Raw genomic sequence first — 20,630 nt, forward strand, 5'->3', positions numbered from 1 at the left:
AATTAAATCAAAGCATCAGGAGGAAAAATCATTTGGATTAAAAATGAATATAACTTCCATCCTTTATTTGATTTGTTGTAGGAAGGAATAAATGGGGTAATTGAATCACTGGCATAAGAAAGTTTCAGTAATTCTTTCAGAAATAAGGAGACCTCAGATGTGAATGAGATAGCAGGAGAAAGCCCAGGGCACACCCGCTAACATGAGAGATGACTGCACATAAGCATTGTGCTATTTAGAGATTGTTATTGACATTTAAACTACTCTCATGTGCTGTGTGAGCTGTGATATGAACCCTCTGGTCATGTGGGCAGTCATCTCCACTGTTTATTTCGGAATAAGCGATGGGAGGAGTGTCGGCAGAAAGAAGAGGGTAGGCTTTGTTTCCTGTGATCTGCTTTACTCCTATTTGTTTCTAGGCTATCGTGAAATGTCAGCAGAATTTTCACAGATCCCATCACTGAAGTGCCTGTTGGTATCTGTGAGATGGGGAGTTTCTATTTGTATCTGGTTAATGTACAAATATATGGATATATATCTGACAAAGATAATTGGGTGCCTTTGCCGTAAGAAATAGTTTCATAATCCCACACCATTGCATTTCCATGCTCTGGCAAAGTTAGAAATGATGACACGTTGGTCTTGGTGAGAGATTCTGTTTGCATCTGTGGTTTTGTTCCAAGTTGCTTTTTCTTCTGTGTTTCCCATCACATCTGGAAAGTTACAGCTGTAGTGAAAGTACTGTACTGGTCATTGGGATTTCCTTTTGTCTTTCACTACAGTCTTGCTTTTCCACCTTTGATTAACCTACCCTACCTCCTGCAGGATAATTCCACTTTTGATACTGATACTAATCTTCCCTTTCATCTACTCTTTCTTTTGCCCATTGTGACTGTATGCCCTTTGGTGAAAAATATTTTATTAGTTTTTCTCCAGGGCCTGTGGCAGCAGAATTTTGAACTCAAACAGGTCCTCTAATGCCGTGCTAATCAACAGCCTAAATTTTGCACTCTGATCCCTGTAGTGTGCAAGAACTAAATCAACGTGCTAATCTTTCTAAGGATGTAGGCCTAATTGCATTAACTATCTCTATTAAAATATGTTAGCAGGAAAAATTTCAGCTAACAGGATAACCTTGCTTTGAGTATCTGCTTGGACCTCTTAACCACAGGCTAGTTGGGTTGCTGTCAATTTTTTCTTGCCGAGGAGAGCATTGAAAAAAAAGGTGGTTTTTTCTTTTAGTTTTTGTTGGGGTTTTTTTATGAATAGAGAAGGCTGAATAAAAATGTGGCTCTCTTATTGTCAGCAACAATCCAGCCTCCCAGCTGCAGTGAACTGGCATGGCTTTCCTGTGCTGATGGAGCTACACTGGTCTGGATTTCAGATGACAGGACACAGGATATTTTTCTTAGTTTTTGCAGCCTACCTGACTCTGAGTTCAGAGCATTAGATCAGCAGTTCCTGACTTAGCTCCTTCCTATGCACAGGCTTTCCCTGTGCCATCCAATAAACCACTTTATTTCTCTGTACCTCGGTTCTTCATCTGTAAAATAATGGTAATGGTACTGTTTAGTTTGTAGAACTTTGATGGGGATAAATATGTTAAAGGTGGTGGCCCTCTTACATGGTAGGAATGGGGGCTGTGCAACTACCCATGAAATAAAGAAATGTATAGATACCAAAACAGAAAATCTTCATTCATGTGGCTCCCTTTGGCCATTACACTGATAATCTTCTCAGCTCATTTTAAAAGCTCTACATTTATGCTGAAGTCACAGCAGTTTCAAGTGTTGCAATGTTTTTGTCTGGGCACTTTCACATGATTGACAAGTTTTAAAGATGAAAATCTTTCTGAGGTGATGACTGTGAGTGCTTAAATAATAACATATTTTGAATGTCAAATATGGAAATTTTTCCCTTAGAGTGTGTTAGGAAGATCAGTTCTTTGGAGGGAGGGGAATACTGAAATATTGGCTTTGTCAATGTCCCAGGTAGCTTTGCCCCACACCTCAGTGAAGCCCCAGATATCACCTGGTAGATTTAAGAGTGCCTGTGCCATACCTACAAAACCATTTATTTTCATTGGTATTGTATATGTGTAAAGAACTCAGTTTGCCTATTAATCCGCTCCTTTCTTCCTTTTTTCCCCTTTTTGTTTGTACATCCTTTAGAACCACTTCCAGTGAGCAATGTTTCTATCTATGATTACAAACCATCTCCAGAAACAGGAGTGTTGTTTGAAATTCAGTACCCAGAGAAGTACAATGTTTTTACCAGGGTAAATATAAGCTATTGGGAAGGAAAAGACTACCGAACAATGCTGTACAAAGGTAGGAGGAAACTGTTTCACCAAAATTCAATACTAACTCTGCTGGAAACATTTTAAACCGTGGTCTTAGGTGGGGTTTTGACATGTATTTATATTTCTGATAATGTCTTTATGTAATAGCTTTTATATCGTGAAGTAAGGGATGGGTCTTTGAATGGATCTGGTGGTTCACTTGGGATTTTTAAATTGCTAGAATACTAGTTCTAGTGATGCTCTCTTTCTTTTGGATTTTAGAGGAAGACTTGGTGGTCTGGATTTTTGTAATCAGGCTGAAATCAGCCTGGGAAGGCATCCCCAGGTGCTGGTGCTTGTGTGTCAGTCCAAAGCAATACAAAAGCTCCCAGGCTCTTCCCTCTGACGAAGGTTTCCTCTTTGGTCTGTAGCCGATAGGAAAGCTCTGGGATATCCCAGAGGAGGGAAACCCATTCAATAAACCTGATTGTTGGCACGGGACCAAACCTGGAGCCAAATTCTGTATCAGCATACAGTGACACAATGCTGACAGTGTATATAGTACATTACTGCAGCATTCAGTGTTGTCCCTAAGCTAATAAACCCTCCTGCATAATACAAATTTCAGTGTTCTTAGACTAATCTAATCAAGGGCAATCAATCTAACAGTCTAGACAGCCAGCCTAAACAAACAACCAACCTAACCATCTAAATGATCTAAAAAGAGCAAATTCTTTCTTTATCTGTTTGTAACTGAACCTTTTCATGTATTTGTTTACAACTTTCGCCCTACAGTATAGCTTAAGCACAGTATCTGTCTCAGAGATATAAACGGGGCTGTCCTGTGGGAAGCACCCTAAAAGGTGAGGAAGGCACCCACATACTCTGTGGGCCCTGAAATCCCAATGATTTAACATTCCATAGTGCCAGTAAAATGCCTTTGGGCAATCCAGTAGGTGCCGAGTTGAATTTTACACACTGAATTAAGGATCCCAAAACAGAAAACTGGTCATTGTAAACTCACTTTAAAGTCAGCAGAGGGAGATACACACCTCCAGAAAGGAGGTCAGAAAATTGGGGAGTCTCCTTGCTACAATACAAAGTGGGGCTAGAAATCACATTTTCAATGCTGTAAAGTGCCAAAAGTTAGGAAGGGTAAAGTCTGGACTGTAGCAGAAAATACAGGTGACCTCTTTCCAGAGAACAAAAGGGATACCAGCAGTAATTTTTATCTTCTGCAGCTAATAGATGGTTCCAGGGGCTGTAACGCTAAAGCTGCTGATAAATAAAAGAGTCAACCTAAATTAGGAGATTCCCTAATCAGCTTGCATGCTCCTTCCCACAGCCAGATAGCCCTAAGCAAGTTCTCTTCAGCCCACACGTGTTGTGCTGGTGGCTCGTGCTCGATGGCAGGCGGGTGTTCCTTTGAACGTCCCTCCTGAACGCTGGGCCTCAGTCAGCAAAAGACCAAAGAGGCTTTTGCGTGCAGCAGTTAAAGGTCTGCAGGAACCGTCAGATGCTCTTTGAGATATTCAGTGTCATGTGGAGCAGGTTGCCAGATTCAGTTCCCTTGCTGGTGAAAAGCAGCTCATGTTTCTTGTGCTGGGCCCTTTTTTTTTTTTCCTTTTTTTTTTTTCTGGTAGCAAAGTGGCTTTGACAGCCAGGAAAAGTGTTGGCAAACTGAATTATTACAATTTCATGTCTCAGAGCAGGTTGAAAAAATGTTTAAACATCTAAAACATTGCCCATTCACCATGTGCAGTCACATTATCAGAAAGTGAACATTTGATGCATTATCCTCTTTTTTTTCCTTTCTTCTTCTCACTTTAAACCTTCTGCAGATTTCTTTAAAGGTAAAACAGTTTTCAATCACTGGCTGCCAGGCATATGCTACAGTAACATCACATTTCAGTTGGTATCAGAAGCAACCTTCAACAAGAGCACACTCGTGGAATACAGCGGGGTCCAGCATGAGCCCAAACAGCACAGAACAGGTGAAGAAAATTCTTACACACCACTACTTCCAAGTCTGTATTGCTGCTTTTCTTGCTTCTCTGGGGAGGGGATTGATCCCACAGAGAGGAGGTCTGTGTGGGGGCAGTCCTGGGAGCAAGGGAGGAGGATGTTGTGGCTATTCCATAGGCTTGTGTGTGCAAACCCTGCAGAGGGAAATTTGTGTGGGTGTTCCTGTCATAAAAGCTTGCTTCTTAGAAAATAACTTCTGCTTCACGTGAGATATCCTGGGCCTTCTGCTAGGAATTAATTTTTAAGCCACAGGAATAGCTGCACTGAGCAGACTATTGATCTATCTCTCTTGGTCTCTCTCCTTGTGCACTGAATCATAGCTAAACTGCTTGAGAAGGCTTTCCTCACTGTGCACTTTTCCAGCACGGAGAAGAATGTCATAGTTGCCCGACTTGGCCGCCAGTTTGTGCCCTGAAGCATGAACTTTTAATTTCCAAGACAGCAATGTTGCAGAGGCTGAAAATTGCATTTGTTCAGGGTCCAGAACTAATTTAATTTGGTCCTGGGACAGTGCCCAAAACTTTTTTGTTAATCTGTTGGACCGCAGACATTTATCAAGGTCCAAAGTGAAATGAACCAGTGATAAAAATCAAAAGGCCAAATCTTCAGATGAATACACTACACTCATGTTGGTCCATTGCCTTGGACAGAACAAAGCCAACTGATGCCAGCTGAGTTCCGTCCTGAAGATCCTAAATACAGTTCTTGAGATACTGAACCATAACCAACAGGATCACCTTTTTTTTTTCCTGCTGCCCTCCCATCCCTCATTTTTCACATGAACTGCAATGAGAATGTAGAGTTGGGTTTTCTCTTAGTGGCTGTGGCTGGGATGGGAGCTGAACAAATTAGTGTGCTGTAAAGTGCCAGCTTAAAAGGTGCCAGGCAAAATTATTTGCAGAGGCTACTCACAGTTAGAGTGTGTAAGGAAAGGCAGACAAGCAATTACAGTGAGACAGACAAAATGCTGTGTGTTCACGTCCTGGCATCAGCTGAAGGAACTTCTTTGCGTGCCAGAATCTTGTCTTGTGGAGACCCAAATCTTAAGATCAAGCTTTCACAAATATTAAAATTTAAACTGATGTTTAATGCTTGTGAAAAGGTGGCTGCTAAAAGCATATGAAAAGCCCTAGAGCAACGTGAAGGTTGTTTTTTTTTTAATACGAGCTATGCCATATATGAGTTTTGCATATATGTTTCATTTCTACAGAGGTGGGGTTTTTTTCCATGATCAAGATCTTCCTGGAAGACACAATAAAATAGATGTAGATTCACTGTTAAAAATTCACACTAGAGGAGCCTTGCTGTTATAATAGCACTCAAGTTTGATTTACTGTGACTGCACATCTACTTTACTTCCTGGCATTCTTGACTTGTGATGATTCTGTGAATTTATACTCGTCTTCATCCCACTAGAATCACTTCTGGTATATGTATAAGAATATATAAGAGAAGGGAGAATCTTAGTAAGAACAAGTTATTTCAAACAATCCCTAGAAAATTGTTATTTGTCTGGGGAATTAATACATTTAAAGGTGTACAGAACATACCTATTAAAAGACTAACCCTTGCTTCTCTTTTAGTTCCTTACCCACCTCGAAACATTTCTGTTCAGATTGTACCAATCAACAGAAACAACTGGGAAGAGCACAGTGGGAATTTTGCGGAAGAATCCTTCATGGGACCACAAGAAATCATAAGGAAAGAGAAAGTTAGCCATCCTTCTGACAGCCCAGCTGAAATCCCAGCAGCAAACACATCTGCAGCCTGGCTGGATGACCGCTCCAACGGCACCGAGTACGAGGCCACCTCGCAGCCATCCTGGTGGTCTAACGAAGCCGAGTCATCCGAGGGGGAAGAGGAGTTTGTCAATGCAGTTTCCAGTGATTATGAAGCCAGTGAGGCCAACACATCTGGCAGACCCACAGCAGAGCCCCCTCCCTTCCTTCCTGTGCAGATGGTGCTGACCTGGTTACCCCCAAAGCCCCCTACTGCGTTTGATGGCTTCCATATCAATATTGAAAGGGAAGGTAAAGCAGAGCCTTGTGCACTCCTCATGCTTCTTTTCTATAACTCCACTGGTGGATTGTCTCCTCTACAAATTACTAATTATCTAGTATGGTGCTTCAGAGGGCTTTGTTAGAGCCCCTGTATTTCTTGAGGAGTTTCTTGATTGAATAGCATCTAATTCTGGCTGGGCAACATAAAAGTGAAGGGAGGAGGAGTAAATCGCAGTTTGCAGTTCTCTTTTGTTAAACAAGATTTATGCTGTTGTACACATTGCCACACTGTTTAAATGCAGTCCTTCTGGATGCCTTTTAATCCCACAGCTGAAACAAAATTAGCATTTCTAATGTAAATACTTTTCTTGGTGGCTGGAACCTTTCAAGTTTCAATTAATCCGCACTCTTTTCCCCCCCCGATTTAGAGAACGCAACTGAATTTTTGACAGTGAGTGAGGACACTCACAAATTTGTTGCTGAGCTGAAAGAACCAGGAAAATATAAGTTGTCTGTAACAACATTTAGCTCCTCTGGCTCTTGTGAAGTTCGGGGAAGTCAATCAGCAAAAACACTTAGCTTTTATATCAGTAAGTATCTCATCAAACCCATCTTTTTCTCCCTAAGCAACATAGCTGCAACGTGCAGAGTTTGACCACTGTGGCATCTCTGGCATCTGCTGATGGATCACAAGGGCCTGGTCTTCTGGAATTCCCTGTTGCAGGGAAGGAAATGCAGTGCAAATATGTTACATATTGCAACCTGCCTGGATGGGCCTTTGTTGTGCCATCTTGGCAGTCTCAAGAACTGAAAGCAGGTGATGTGATGGAGTCAGTGTTCAGAAGTGGCTCACTGAAACGAGTCACCCTTTTGCATCTCTCACAGTGAGGATTTAATTCCAAGAATTAATTTGGTGGTTATGGAGAGTCTTGGAAATATTTAACTTCCTTACTCCTGGAGTACATACTGGGTTAGGGATGAAGGGCAGCTCAGGCTGAGAGTATGGGAATTGCACAATTAAACACTGAACTCTGAAATGGCATGGTCTCTGAGCAAATTACAGTAGATGAAGTGGTTCAGCCTGCTAAATTCAAAGGAGAAAAAGTAATTTATTATTTCCCTTTAGAATCCCAGAGTTTCTTAACTGGAGATTAGTAAAAGACAAAGTAATCATACGCTGCTGTGTAAGCTAATACCATGACTGACAATTAGATCAGCAAGTGAGACAGGTGTTGGTGAATTCAGACCATTATCCTTCTAATGGCTGTGGTCACCTTTGTACCTTTTTCTGCAAAAGGAAATAGATATACCCCAGAGAATGCCCATGGAATGAGAAAGGGGAATGCTCTCAGCACTGCACAATTTTGCATGCGGGAAGATAATGCCTTCCCAAACCGTGAACGCTGCAACAAGACACAGTAGCTAAAGCTGGCAGAAAAATTCATATTAAAAGGAAATGTGCTCTAGTACTTCAGTATATTATGAATAAAAATTGTGCCTTTAATAGCTCGTAACATCTACAAATTCTAAGTATTTAGACTTAATCATAATGCTGGACTGGATGTAGCAATTGCACTATTGCTCCCGTTCTTAACAGCTTTATAGTTAAAAAAACAAGAATGGGAAAACATCGAGAAAACATCGAGAAAACGACCCTCATGAGAGAGAGGGTCTCTGCTCTTGTAATTTCACTGTCTTCTGCTTTTCTTTAGGAATAGCTAGACAGCTTCATTATATGGAAAGCATCAAAATAGGTAAAGATATATGTAACATTACTATTACTACCAAATGTTACTCCGTTTTGCAAGGTGTGACAGATTTTCATTAAGCAGTATTTAACACAGTGTTCTCCATGAAGTGTGCTAACTGTGGACCTGAGAGAAATGAGGACATGTTAATCCAAAGTATAGGGGTATGGATGGCTGAATTAAGGATGAATTCGAATCTCATTGTGTATAAAGTATTAAACTGTTATAGGAATGTAATGATATTTTAATTTTACATGTAGCACATAAGAGCCTTTGGTTTTTTGAGTTTTGTCAGTTAGTTTTAGAGGCTTTAAAACAAAATGAGGGTTCTTGGCAGTTGTCTTATATATTCTGTCAAACACAAGGTCCTTAGTATTTTAGATATTTTTTATATGTATTTCTGGTAAAATGCTGAGTTGGAGATAGGCACAAATGCTCTCAGGTTGAAATTGCTTTTCCATTCCTCTTTATGACTCTGATCAAGTAGGCTTTGTGTGGGGACTACAACTCTGGGTCATGACATGAGGTATCTCTGCTCCCTTAATGCCAGTGCTGAAACAGTTTCTGAATAGTGAGAGCTACCTGTACATCCACTGTCTCCAGAGATTAATCTAATAATCAAATTCCTCTTTGTCACCTGCGTGGGTGTGGGTCTGCTGCTGTGAATAAATTTTGCCCACAGCATCAGTCTTACCTTTTCCTTGTAGCACTTGGTCAGTGAATCATCCTGTCAAATTACTGGCTTGTGTTACATATTTTTGTTACATCCAGATAGCAGTCAAATCTTATAGACCGATCTTAAACCCCATTCTTGCTCTGGCATTTGTTTTATTTTATCAATAAATGTAAATTACCACTGGAGTTGCACGGAGGAAGAATGTCAAGGAGAGAGCTGTCACAAGTATCACTTAAAAGTGACAAGAAAAATGGGCTACTTTCATGAAATACTAAATTTTTACCAGGTCTGGCTGAAGTTATTTTCCAAGCTGTTCTTTTATCTATATTTAAAGCTGTGTTCTCTACCAAGTGCTCCAAAAAGTCTGGTGGAGAGTGAGATTCTTCACTGTGGTAACCTCTGTGAACTTGATTTTCATGCTTCAAGGCTGTGGTACGCTCAGAGGGTGTGTTAGTATGTGGAGAGGCGAAAAATTCTGTGTGCTTATCCTTTAATATTGGTCAATGATCTGTACATTATTGGCTGTCACTGCTTTTAAGCATTCCCTTGGAGCAAATCTGATACTGCTGGGTGGTTTCTGGTAAGCAGCAGAGAATACTGCAATCTGAATTTTCACAGTCACGTTTGTCGTGTCATCAGCTCTGCTGCATGAGCAGCAACCTCAGGCTGTTTCCCAGGGCTGCCATCTCTACGGCCTGCGGGCTGTGGAGGTGGACAGCTGCCAGTCCAACCTCCCTCACCAGCAATAAATAATTCCCTGAAAGTGGGGTGTTTTATCACAAGTGCCTCAAGAGGAGAGAGTGGCTTGCTGACCTGTGCTTTTGGAACATGTCCCAGGCCCCACAGGTGAGTGGATAGAGGAGCTCACTGAGAAGCCCCAGCATGTGACCGTGACGGTGCTGAGCTCCACGACTGCCCTGACATCCTGGACGGCATCCCACGAGAGCAGTGGCAACAGCACCATCGTGTCTGTGCTCTCCCTCACCTGCCAGAAGCAAAAGGAAAGTCAGAGGCTTGAAAAACATTACTGCACTGAGGTAAGGGGCAGAAGACGGAGCATTTTCCAGTCCAGGAAAAAGTCGTCCTGCTGTTTAGAATCCTTGTGGCCCAGGGCTCTATCAGGCTGCAGAGGACAGTGGCAGCTGCTCCCTTCTGCAGTCCAAAGGGACATGGCTGGTGCAGAGTGGCGGGGAGAGCGCAGCAGTCGGGAATGAAAATGTGCAGGACACCACAGGATTCTTAAAACAGGATTTCTGCTGGACTTGCTGTGGCCAGTCCTTCACTCAGGCATATGCTGCAGTACATTTGTATTAGTGAGGTGCTCACATGCATCATTGTTGTCAAAGTAGCATAAATTATTTCTTAGCTATCCCACATTTGAATACAGAACCTGACTGTAAATTTTCTGGAAGTTTTGGGATGATCAGAAGTCAGCTTTCCTTTTCATCCATAGAAAAAGGTGTCAGCACTGGGAAATAAATAGCAGTTCAGACCACCTGTGATTTGTGTGGACAACAGTTCTTCAGGGCTGCTGTATGGGTTGTGTTTATAATCATCAGGGGTCCTGAACCCCAAAACTTGACTGTTTTCTGTTGCTTGAAACCCTTAGTGAGTGCAACCCCGCATCAGACTCTGTGCCTATGATAGATCAGTGGCATGTGGCTTCAATTAGAGAGATGTTTTAGCCCACATGTCAGGGACCCCACCAAGATGCTGATACAGCCTTTTTCTGAGCAGGGCCATGACTTCTGTCTGGCTCCCTAAATGTGTGTGATGGAGGAGTCTGCACGGGACTGCAGTGCTGCCCTGCTGCACCCTCCGCCCACCCCTGGGAATGGAAGGGGACTGCTGGCACTCCCTGTAAATCTTCCTCTCCTTCAGCTTTGTGATCAACCCTGCAAGTTAATTAATATGGAGAATTTTCAACCCTTAAAATGCCTTTTAAAATTAATCTCTGTAAAAATTCTGAGTTTTATTTCAGGAATAGCTGTGAATTTAAATGTTTGGGATTGTCTTTTCATGACCATTTGAGAATTGTTTTTCAGAATCAGCTTGTTATTGTTATTTATATTTCTAAAAAGTGCAGTCATTTAAATGGGAAGGAAATACAGTGAGTGATTATAAACACAGATCACAAATATATGCATTTATGATTTAGTAAATACTGCAGAACTCATCTACAAACTCAAAAACTGGTACCTAAAGTTAATCTGTGAATAAACAAGATATCTGTAAAAGCAAATGTGTATTTACTGCAAGTAGGTAGAAAGGTCTAAATACAGTTAATTGTTTCTTTCTGTCATTACATATATTTGTATCAAATTTTATCAACTTACTGTACCTGGAACTGTTAATAGCTGTTGGTTTGAATTCTCCTTGATGAGCTGAAAAGAGCAAATTTCAGTGCAGAGGTCTATAAATTTCTAACATGATTTAAAAGTGATTTAGCTTTCCAGAGCAGCTGGTAAAGACAAATTCTGTTCCTCACAAAATCTGTGCTGGCACTGATAGAATTCGTGTGCGTTGCAGTAAACCGCCAGTGCAGAGGTGGCTGTGATACAGACTTCGGAAAGGTTGTGAAGAAAATATTAGTAGGAAATACCAGCCTGCAGCTCTAGAAAGGATGTGTGAAGGCTTTTCCTCAAAGCTGCTCTGTGCATTTGCTGTTAGTGCAGTCTTCAGGCAATGAGCCTCTCTGTGTTGTATCAGACCAGGAATCCCTTGGTCAGGAATTCTTCCTCCAGCTCTGACTGAAACCTGGTGTGGCAGAGCAAAAATGTTAACGGTGATGTTTTCAAACTGATGAGAAGAATCCGGTGCCCCTTAGTCACAGTTTGTAGTTCTGTGGAGGGGAGGTGACAGAGACTATTTCCTCTCTGATTTCACCATGGAGTCACTCAGTAGATGCACTCAGAAGACAGCTTCCCCAAAATGCTGCCTTCAGCTTACAGAGCTGCATCAGATGACGGATGGAAAGCCTCAGGCTCTAATTAAAAACACATGGTCTAAATACTCCAGCCTGAATGATACCACCTGAAAATGAATAATGTAGCCTGAATATTTTAATGAACTTTGACAGTAGGAGAGAGTGGATCTGCAGTGAGATAGCTGACCTTATGCACCCGGGCAAGTGCAATTCTCTGAGTCAGATCATTTGTGAAGTCAGTCCTGACCGCTTCCACAGTTTTGCCATGTGGGGCTTAATGAATGGAGTTCTTGCTGTCGATGCCAATGTGTTCGGATTCATGCCTTTTGTAACTGGAGTCATTCAAGTACAGTCTCAATATTCTTTTGTTAACCAAGTGAGTGCTTCATATCTGATGAGTTCCTCTCCTCCTAGGTGAATTCAAGCAGCAGCCTCATTGAAAATCTTGTTCCTGGTGCCCAGTACCAAGTTGTGGTTTACTTACGGAAGGGACCATTGGTTGGACCTCCTTCTGATCCTGTCACATTTTCCATTGGTAAACCCCTGAGCCTACTGAATGAAATGCGTTTATTTGCTTTTAGGGTGGTTTTTTTTTGAATACAGGTAGTATGTTCATTAAGTCCTGTAGACCATGCCTTGATTTTCTTGAGTTTAACAGTGGATCTTGGTGTTGTTCTCTGCTTTGGGATTTGAAAATGAGAAGAACCCTCTGAGACTGACAGTAACATTTTCAAGAATGTAGTTTCATGTCCAACAGGCAGAGCCACTGCCTGTGATTTAGGATTCCACCAGGCTCCTATAAAGGGTCATTTAGGACAGAATTCAGTATCTTTTCGTTTCAGTGTAATTTCTTTTGTTAAGATTACCACTTAAACAAAATGTATTAAGTAGAGAGAAGGCAAAGAGAAAGAGATTCAGTGTACAGAGTTACATTTGCAGAGAAATACTCAACCTGCCTCACCCAGCGTCTCCTTTTGACAAAAGGTCTGCTCAGTGGGAGAGCAGGTGGCTGAAAGTTACAGATCTTCAGTATTTTTAATGCTGCTTCCTCTCTGTGATTTAGGGAAGAAAGTGAAACAGAAAATAATGTTAACCTGTTAAGAATTTAATCCTTAAAAAAAAGCCAATATGTGGCCTAGTGATGATGGTGAGAGCCTTTTCTTTCCAGGCAATCTTCTTATATATTTTCATAAATTTGGTCTGAATAAAAATTTTATAAGTATGCTATATTCCAGTAAAGGAAAAATTAATAAGTAAATATTTATATATACTTTAATATTAAAGTTTCTATCATTGGGCAGTTTTTACAAAAGCTTTTGATCTTCTTTCTCACTCTAATTCAAAAACCTGAAAAGTTCTACTTTTATTTTGCAGAAGTAAAATCATGTATACCCAAAGTAAATAAGTTGCTTCATTTTCTCCATTTTTGTATGGCCTTACAACCGTGAAAGATTCTTAAAAAACTCAAAATGGCAATCAGTTTCTAAACAGAACATCTCATAGCTTTCTTATTTCAAAGGGACTGTTTTTATGCAGTAAAACAACAGTCATGTGAGTTTTCATAACGGGTTATTGAATTTGATGCTAAAATAATAGAACTGAAAAACAAATTGTGGTGGCTAACAATGAAGGAAAGTCAAATAAAATAAAATGCACTTTAAAAAGTATTCAGTTCTCCCAATGTTTATCGTAAGGCTCATTTTCACAGGGTGAGTATTAGCAGTGTAGAGAAAGCAAAGGAAGGAGATGGTAAATGATTTATAAAGGTAAAGGCAATCGTGTGCTAACATGGGCTGAAATAATCTGGGTGCTGGTCTAGATTCTGACCCTGTGTGCAATAGCTGGGGCTCTGCAACCCTGGCAAATGTCAGCACTAAGTCCTTATTTAAGTGGCCTCAGTGAAGTCATGAAGGATAATTGCTTTCCAGACCATACAGGTTGCAGAAGTTGACCCTTATGTGACATTCTTCAAATCACTTGACTCCTCTTTCTCTGTGTCACTGTCTGTGAGGCAAGAATAGCAATACATGACAGAACCTTTAAGTTCCCCAGGGAAGGAGGGCTAGAGATGAAAACTTTCCTGTCTTGCAGTGCTCTGGCTTTTGATGCTTTTGTTTTTGAGCATCTTGAAATATCTCCTAAGCATCCTGATTCTCAGAGTAGAATGGAACCCTCCATTTATGAAAAAGCAAGCCGTGTACTTTATCTCAAGCTAAGCAGCCAACACCAAGTGGTCCGTAGCCAGTTCTGAAAAAGTGGTTTTAAACTGGAGGACAAATGCTTAAAAAATGGTATTCAACCCCTTGTGACCAAGATGTTCTTGGGAATTAAAGTTGTGAAAAAACCAGAAATAAGTAGGACTTGATTAAGGAAAGATACCATTTTAAAATAAAGTGCAGCTGATAACACGTGCACATTACTAACCATAATTTCTGGTTTACAGTGCCCACTGGAATAAAGGATCTGACACTTTACCCTTTGGGACCTACTGCTGTGGTTCTGAGCTGGAACAGACCTTTCCTTGGGGTGTTCAGGAAATATGTTGTAGAAATGTTTTACTTCAACCCATCAACGATGACATCGGAGTGGACAACCTACTATGAAATAGCAGCAACCGTCTCCTTGACTGCCTCTGTGGTAAAGTCACCATTACCTACTTGCTTTCCCATGCCTCTGTGGCCCTGGCACCTTGTGACACTTCTTTCCCAGCCTTTTCCCCATGAATGTGTATATATGCCTTCAAGCCTGGCACTTTTTACCCCAGCAAAGCAGAGAAAATGGCCAGGGTGCTAGAGGGATTTTCCATTCTAAAGTAAGGCAATGCCAGCTGAACCATGCTGAATTTCAAGCAGAGCAGTGAGACAGGAGATGAGCCTCTTTTCCTGTTGTTGTTCAGCAAGTCCAGAGGTAGCTTCAGTTTGTGGGTCAGTTTGTCAGTCAAGGCTTTAAAAGTTCCATCATCTCCTCAGGGGGTGCACTCCGAAGCCTTATCTACATAATTAATATTGATAGTATGGATTTGGGGCTTGCAGGCTGGTCTCTCAGTGTGCCATCTGGAAGCCTTAGCTGTGGAGAGGTTTTTGTGAAAACAGCCTTCATGTTTCTGAAGCTGCAAGATCTTAGGCCAGGGTTTTAACTAGGTGAACACTGGTCTCTATCAGAACACACTCACACGTATACTCACAGGCGTCTTTGCAGATGTAAAGTGAATTTTTCCTCGTCTTTTCCATTATTTCCTGGGGAAGGTGAACAGATTTTATTCAGACTTCGCTGTAGTGCGAGACAGAAAGCAATTCCAGCTGAAATTAGTTGTTCAGAAAGTTATGAGTATGCAAAAAAGATAGCAATAACTTCTGCTGCTGGTGAGAGCCACAGTGATTTACTGTAATTGATTTGCATAATACCATTTGTGGAGTCATTTTGGCTACAACGGCTTTCCTGTAATTGGGTGTGTGAGTATAAATTTAGCGCATAAATCTCCAGGGAAATTAAAAACAAAAATAACTTACCAAACTAGTAATTAATATCTTGTAATCATGACTCAGCACAAATAGATTAATAGCTGAGTGATCTAAGTCATCCAAGAAATAAAGCTGTCATCCAGAGTTAATGTGGTTCATTAGAAAAGGAGATGATGTTGTCCCTTACTGTTGCAAATCCTGTTCAGGGAAGCCAAGTTGGAATTCCTTTGTCTGGATTTCAGTCTGAAATGCAGCAGTGCTGTATCACAGCTAAAGTGAGCATATCTTCACGGATAATTTTAAAGAGTAAGCGTGAATTAAGAAAAGAATGTTTCCCTGTTCTTCTGTTGTGGCATTTAATGTACAGGTAGGTACTGGTGAACTTTTGGTTGGCTTCTCTAGTGGTGCTCCAGAATCCCGCTGTGATCCCTATGATCTACTGACATCTCTGAGTGGTGTGTTCTGAAGCAACAATGAGAAGAATCAAAAATCAATGTCTCCAACAGCATGAAATAATCAAGTATTATTTGCTGGAGGGTTGACATTTGACAAGAACCTTTGGATCTGAATTTTTCTTTTCACTCTGTTTAGTTGCTTCATTCATTTTGTGCTCTGCAACTTCTGTGAAAATTGTCAAAGCGATGTTGGTATTTTCAGTATTAGCCAGGGGCATGTCAGAAGAAGTCCAAGTATCTTCAAGGTTTTGGTGTCAATGTGGATAAAACTTCTTCCAAAAATCATGAAAAGAAGAGATCACACCCCTTATATTTGCATTGCCTTGTAGTATCTGGAAAAAGAGGCCACTGCAAACAACAGAGATCTGTAAAAATAGCAATTTCTACGTTGTTGAAGTTGTTCATTATTTTCAATTTGCTTTTATTTTGAATTTTAAAAATATCATGAGGTTTTTCATTTAAACATAAATATCTCAAATGTTCTGTGCTGTCAGTGGAAGAATTTGAATTTTAACTTCAATATTACATGCAATATTATAATATAAAACATATTGCTTTTTATACTTCATTTAGATCTCATTTATATTTACAGATCTAATTTATGTCTCATAAGTCATTTGTGTTTCATTCATATTCCATTTATAATAAAGGATAATAGAAAGTGAAATGCACTTTGAAAATCGGAAAAAAATACATCTTTTAAAGTGACAATATCTGAGACAAAAATGTTGCTTCTAATTTATCCTCAAACCCCATTTAATCAAACTAGAAACACCCACATTTTCCAGTTTTATATTTTGCCTTCATCACACTGGAATTGTGATGGAAGATTGCTCTGTGTGAGTGACTCTTACCACCCTGGAAATCCCTTAGAGATTCCCGTGGCGGGGAGAACCTGAGGCCAGGTGGATGTGGATGAGCAGCAGAGCCATCACAACTGTGTTTGCTCCCCCTGCACAGATCTCTTAGTAAATTGAAAGGCCAAATTTCAGAGATTTCCACTGAAGTAAGGAGTGGGAGCTCAGAAAAATGAGCGTGGGCACTAGATTGATAAATACTGCTGTATTTCAGAAGTCCTGCCTCATGCTGGTGAGTTCTCTCCTGAGCTGCTCTTTGTGTTTTGTCCCTTTACAGAGAATAGCCAACCTGCTGCCTGCTTGGTATTACAATTTCCGGGTCACCATGGTGACCTGGGGGGACCCAGAGCTGAGCTGCTGTGACAGCTCCACCATCAGCTTCATAACAGGTAACCAGCCAGCTGAAAACACTGTGGGAATGCTCCTGGGGGCAGAAGCACTGAGAAGGTCTGAGCTGGGTGTGTGTTTCACCTACAGATAGTTGCAAGTTAGGATATTTATCAGCTAAGTGGGGTTTTTTTTTGGTTGGTTTGGTTTTGGTGTTTGGTTTTTTATTATTTTGTTTTTAAGTCTCTGAGGACTGCTTTAAATAAACATGTATATAAAATTTTCCTCTGCCAAGCACAGTGCTTGATTGCTCTGTTCCAGTCCTCCATCAGCTGAACGCATGGCTCCAGTGAGGGCCAGTGGTCCTGCTCAACTTTTACCACACCCCCTGTTTGGCACATGGAGAAGTTAATAGGTAAATAAGTAAACCTGAATTCTTAGGTTTCTTAATATTATGAAACACTTTTTCATTTAGCTGCCACATTTCCAAATGTTTTTTCCTCCTCTGTCCCCCTCCCAGTAATCCCCAGGTCAGAGCATGACTTGTGCAGCACCGAGACAGGTGAGCTGATACAGCCACATGGATTTCCCTCTTCTGCTTGGGACCAGCCGTGGATTTAACACACTCTGGCATCTCTTGGCAGGTTATCTTTGGATTTGAATCTCCAACATGTCCAACAGATCAGCCATAGAGGGACCAGCATGAAAGAGGCCCTGTTAGCCCCTTGCCATGTGTTCCCAGCATCCAGGCTGGTTAGGCCTGGAGTCAGAGTTCTCCATTGAATCATTTTGCTTTTAAGTGTCACTGTTTATTTCACCTTGCTGAAGTTTAGGTGCTTGAAAGCAGTAAGTAATTCAGTTTTACTGTGAGAGGCAGTGAAGTATGCTTTGCTCTTCTTTTCCATCTGTAGGCATCAAATTAGAAGGAAAATCAGGCTATAATGTCCAAGACACTCGCTCCAGAGCGGATGCTAGCTTAGTCCCAGATTTTTATTTGGTGAGAATCTGAGAATGTACCTGAAAAAGCTAGTGAGGAAGACCCATTTCTAATGATGATTTATACAGTGCCTGTGCCTGAGAGAGCCATGACAGAAAAGTCATCAGCAGGTTAAGTTCTAGCTCCACTGAAGTCAACAGAAGCCCTCCCATGCTGAGATACCTGATCCCAGGCTGCACTGCTGACAAATTCTGGCACTTTTCCAGCATATCAGAAACTCGTGACACCCACCATAGCCTCGTGAAGGGTCTCCTGGGATATTCCTTGTCCTTTGGCATCCATCAGCTTTGCTGTAGCACTCTAAGGAAGCAATTTTCCAGCTGGTTGGTTGCTGTGTGAGGGAAGAAATGTCTTTTCCAACTGATTGGGGTACCAGGTTCAGCATTTTAAGAGTGGAAATGTTCCGGTGGGATACTCACTTCAGTGTTGTATCTCCAGAAACCTGCAGCAGAAATGAGGGAGATTAAGGGTCTTCTAAAATGTAATTTGTCATCAGTACCAATCTGGATATCTGTATGATGACAGGAAAGACTGCTACTGCTCTTAAATGAAAAATGCATCAACTTCTTAACTAGAAGATGCAGACAAAATCAGAAATGGATGAATCTCCCAATGTCATCCGTTTGTGATTGGCAAAACCTCTGTTAGAGAAGGTCACCTGGTCTTTAGTGAAAATACCCAACTGGAATGTTGTATCAGTAGTAATTTCTCTTACTATCAAAGCTTTACACCCTATGTTTCTGATCTGAATTTTTCTGGTTTTAATATCCAGTCCAAAATTCTTGTTGCACTTTTATCTTGCTGATTGAAGAAACACAGAGCTTGCCCCCCCCCATACAGAATTTAGTTTGTTTTTTCTGTTAATAAATTGCTTCCATTGAACTCTTCAGGTGCTTTCACTTTTAGGTGTTTTCTCATGTCAGTTTTTTTCCCCACTCTGCTTCTCTAATATAAAAACTGAAAGTGTAATACCAGCCTGCTGAATACTCTCTATAGAGGCACAATCAGCTCCCTATTCAGAGCTCTCCTGTGTGTGTGCATCTAGGTGATTGCATTTCCTGCATCATCACACTGGAGGTCTGTGTTGATTTACTTCTGTTTTATGGCTCCTGACAGAATTTATCATTTGGGAAGTGTTGTCTACGTGCCGTTTTCCAGCAGACCCAACTTTGCACCTGGCACTTTGAAATGCACTTTGTTTGAGCAGGCCCAGCATCAGGGGCAATATTTCAAAGCTCAGCCCTGTCCAAGCCCTGCACTCCTCTGCCAGTAGCCACGTTGCTTGCATGGTTCATCAGCGCTGCTTTTACTTTCAGAGTATTGATGAAAATGTTGAATAGCAATGAGCTATTAAAATCACACTGTGATTTTAAGAGAAGAGTCCTAACAAAGAAAGCTGATTTGGTCAAATTGCAAGCACTTACCAATAGATGGTGACCACTGAATGTGAGCATTACATGCCCTCCTGTCCCCTGATTGCCTTATTACTTGCAATCTCTTCAGCTTTGCCCAAGAACTGCAGGCAGGCTAGCTTGTGAGGAAGTGCCTTGCCAATTTGTCATGTCTGCAGGTTTGAAATGTTCATCCCCAGTAGTGCTGCCTTTTTTAAGTTACCAGGGGGCTGAGAGTTCTTTCTCACCCTCAGCCTCTTTCCTCCCAAAGAGGGAGCAGATGGTTTTGTGGAGCACTTGGGTCCCTTTCTGCATCATTTTGAACAATGCCACCTCCTCTGCGCAGGTTGCCAGGAATTAAAACAAACAAAAAAAACTCCACCAAGAAGCCCTAAATTTTAAAAATACTGGAGTGGAGGTTTTGTAGCGTTGACAGTACCCCATCTGTCAGTTCTTCTGTGTATACTGGAGAGCCAACCTCTACACCTGGAGCATAAGCTTGAGTTTTAAAAACAGTAGAAGGATCGTCTGGGAGTTGGAGAATGCAGCTTGCAGAAAGCTCAGAGCAGACAAACCATTTCCCTAACACAGGATCCCACTGCTCGTGGGGAGCCTGTGGCGAGGCTGGGGCTTGACTGACTGCAGGACTTGGAATGATGAGATGTAGCTCTCTCCCACAGCAACTAGGGAGATGTCCCCAGGAGCATGGGGGAGATTTGGGGGATCCAAGAGGCTTATCAGAAGCAGGATTTGTTCTCTCAGCTCCTGCAGCAGCAGTTGCACGCTGTTGTTTTACTCAGGGAGAGATCGTGGCACTGCCAGTGTTGCTGTGGTGACTAATGAGTTTTTAATGCCACCTGCTGTAAACAGCTGGATTTAAAACAATCATAAGCAAAGGCTCTTTAGCCCACCAGCATTTGCTTTTTTTACCATGAGGATGCTTTTCTCTTCGGAGAAGCAAAAGGAGCGAGAAAGACAAACTCTTGGGTTGGTGACTACCACGACGTGTGCTCCCTTTTGGTCCTGTGGGTGCTTCCAGCTGTCGCTTTGGACCAGGTCAGCAGCAGACTGTGACTTGCCACAGCCTCTCTGTGCCACTCAGCTCCCTTGTGCTAGGGCAGTGGGTCACACAAGCCCTGGCCCTTTGATTCTCATTTGACATATCCTGGACTTTCACTGTCATGAAAGCATACGTCAGTAACGAGGCACAGGGGGAAATCATTATTCGTGTATGAGACTCATGTCAGTCATGGCCTTAAATTGCAAGGAATATGCAATCCATGCACAGGGATGGACTGGGAGCTCTAAAAATTAAAAGAAACACTGCTTTAAAGATTTTATACTAAATCAGGTTGCTTCTCCTCAACAGCATAAAAGGACATTTTCCTTTTATGGATTAACTTGGGAGAACAGTCTTCCTAAACGTTTCTCAGTGGCTCTAAATTGTCTGTGCATTGCGTTTGCTGCCTTCCTCCGCGATTACTTC

The 20,630-nt window shown here is 41.5% G+C and overlaps 1 protein-coding gene across 1 annotated transcript in view; it reads left to right on the top strand.

Moving 5' to 3' along the window:
• The window catches only part of PTPRO (protein tyrosine phosphatase, receptor type O), a 62,079-nt gene that overhangs the window by 6,842 nt on the left and 34,607 nt on the right, over positions 1–20,630 (top strand). Inside the window, exons 2-9 of the mRNA XM_017726273.1 lie at positions 2,172–2,330; positions 4,123–4,275; positions 5,890–6,336; positions 6,735–6,896; positions 9,568–9,767; positions 12,071–12,191; positions 14,100–14,293; positions 16,707–16,818. Of these exons, the coding sequence (XP_017581762.1) occupies positions 2,318–2,330; positions 4,123–4,275; positions 5,890–6,336; positions 6,735–6,896; positions 9,568–9,767; positions 12,071–12,191; positions 14,100–14,293; positions 16,707–16,818 (1,402 nt within the window). The 5' untranslated portion in view covers positions 2,172–2,317. The remainder of the gene's footprint in view (positions 1–2,171; positions 2,331–4,122; positions 4,276–5,889; positions 6,337–6,734; positions 6,897–9,567; positions 9,768–12,070; positions 12,192–14,099; positions 14,294–16,706; positions 16,819–20,630) is intronic.

This window comes from Corvus brachyrhynchos, unplaced genomic scaffold (genome assembly GCF_000691975.1).
Source record: "Corvus brachyrhynchos isolate BGI_N302 unplaced genomic scaffold, ASM69197v1 scaffold191, whole genome shotgun sequence".
Lineage (NCBI taxonomy): Eukaryota > Metazoa > Chordata > Aves > Passeriformes > Corvidae > Corvus > Corvus brachyrhynchos.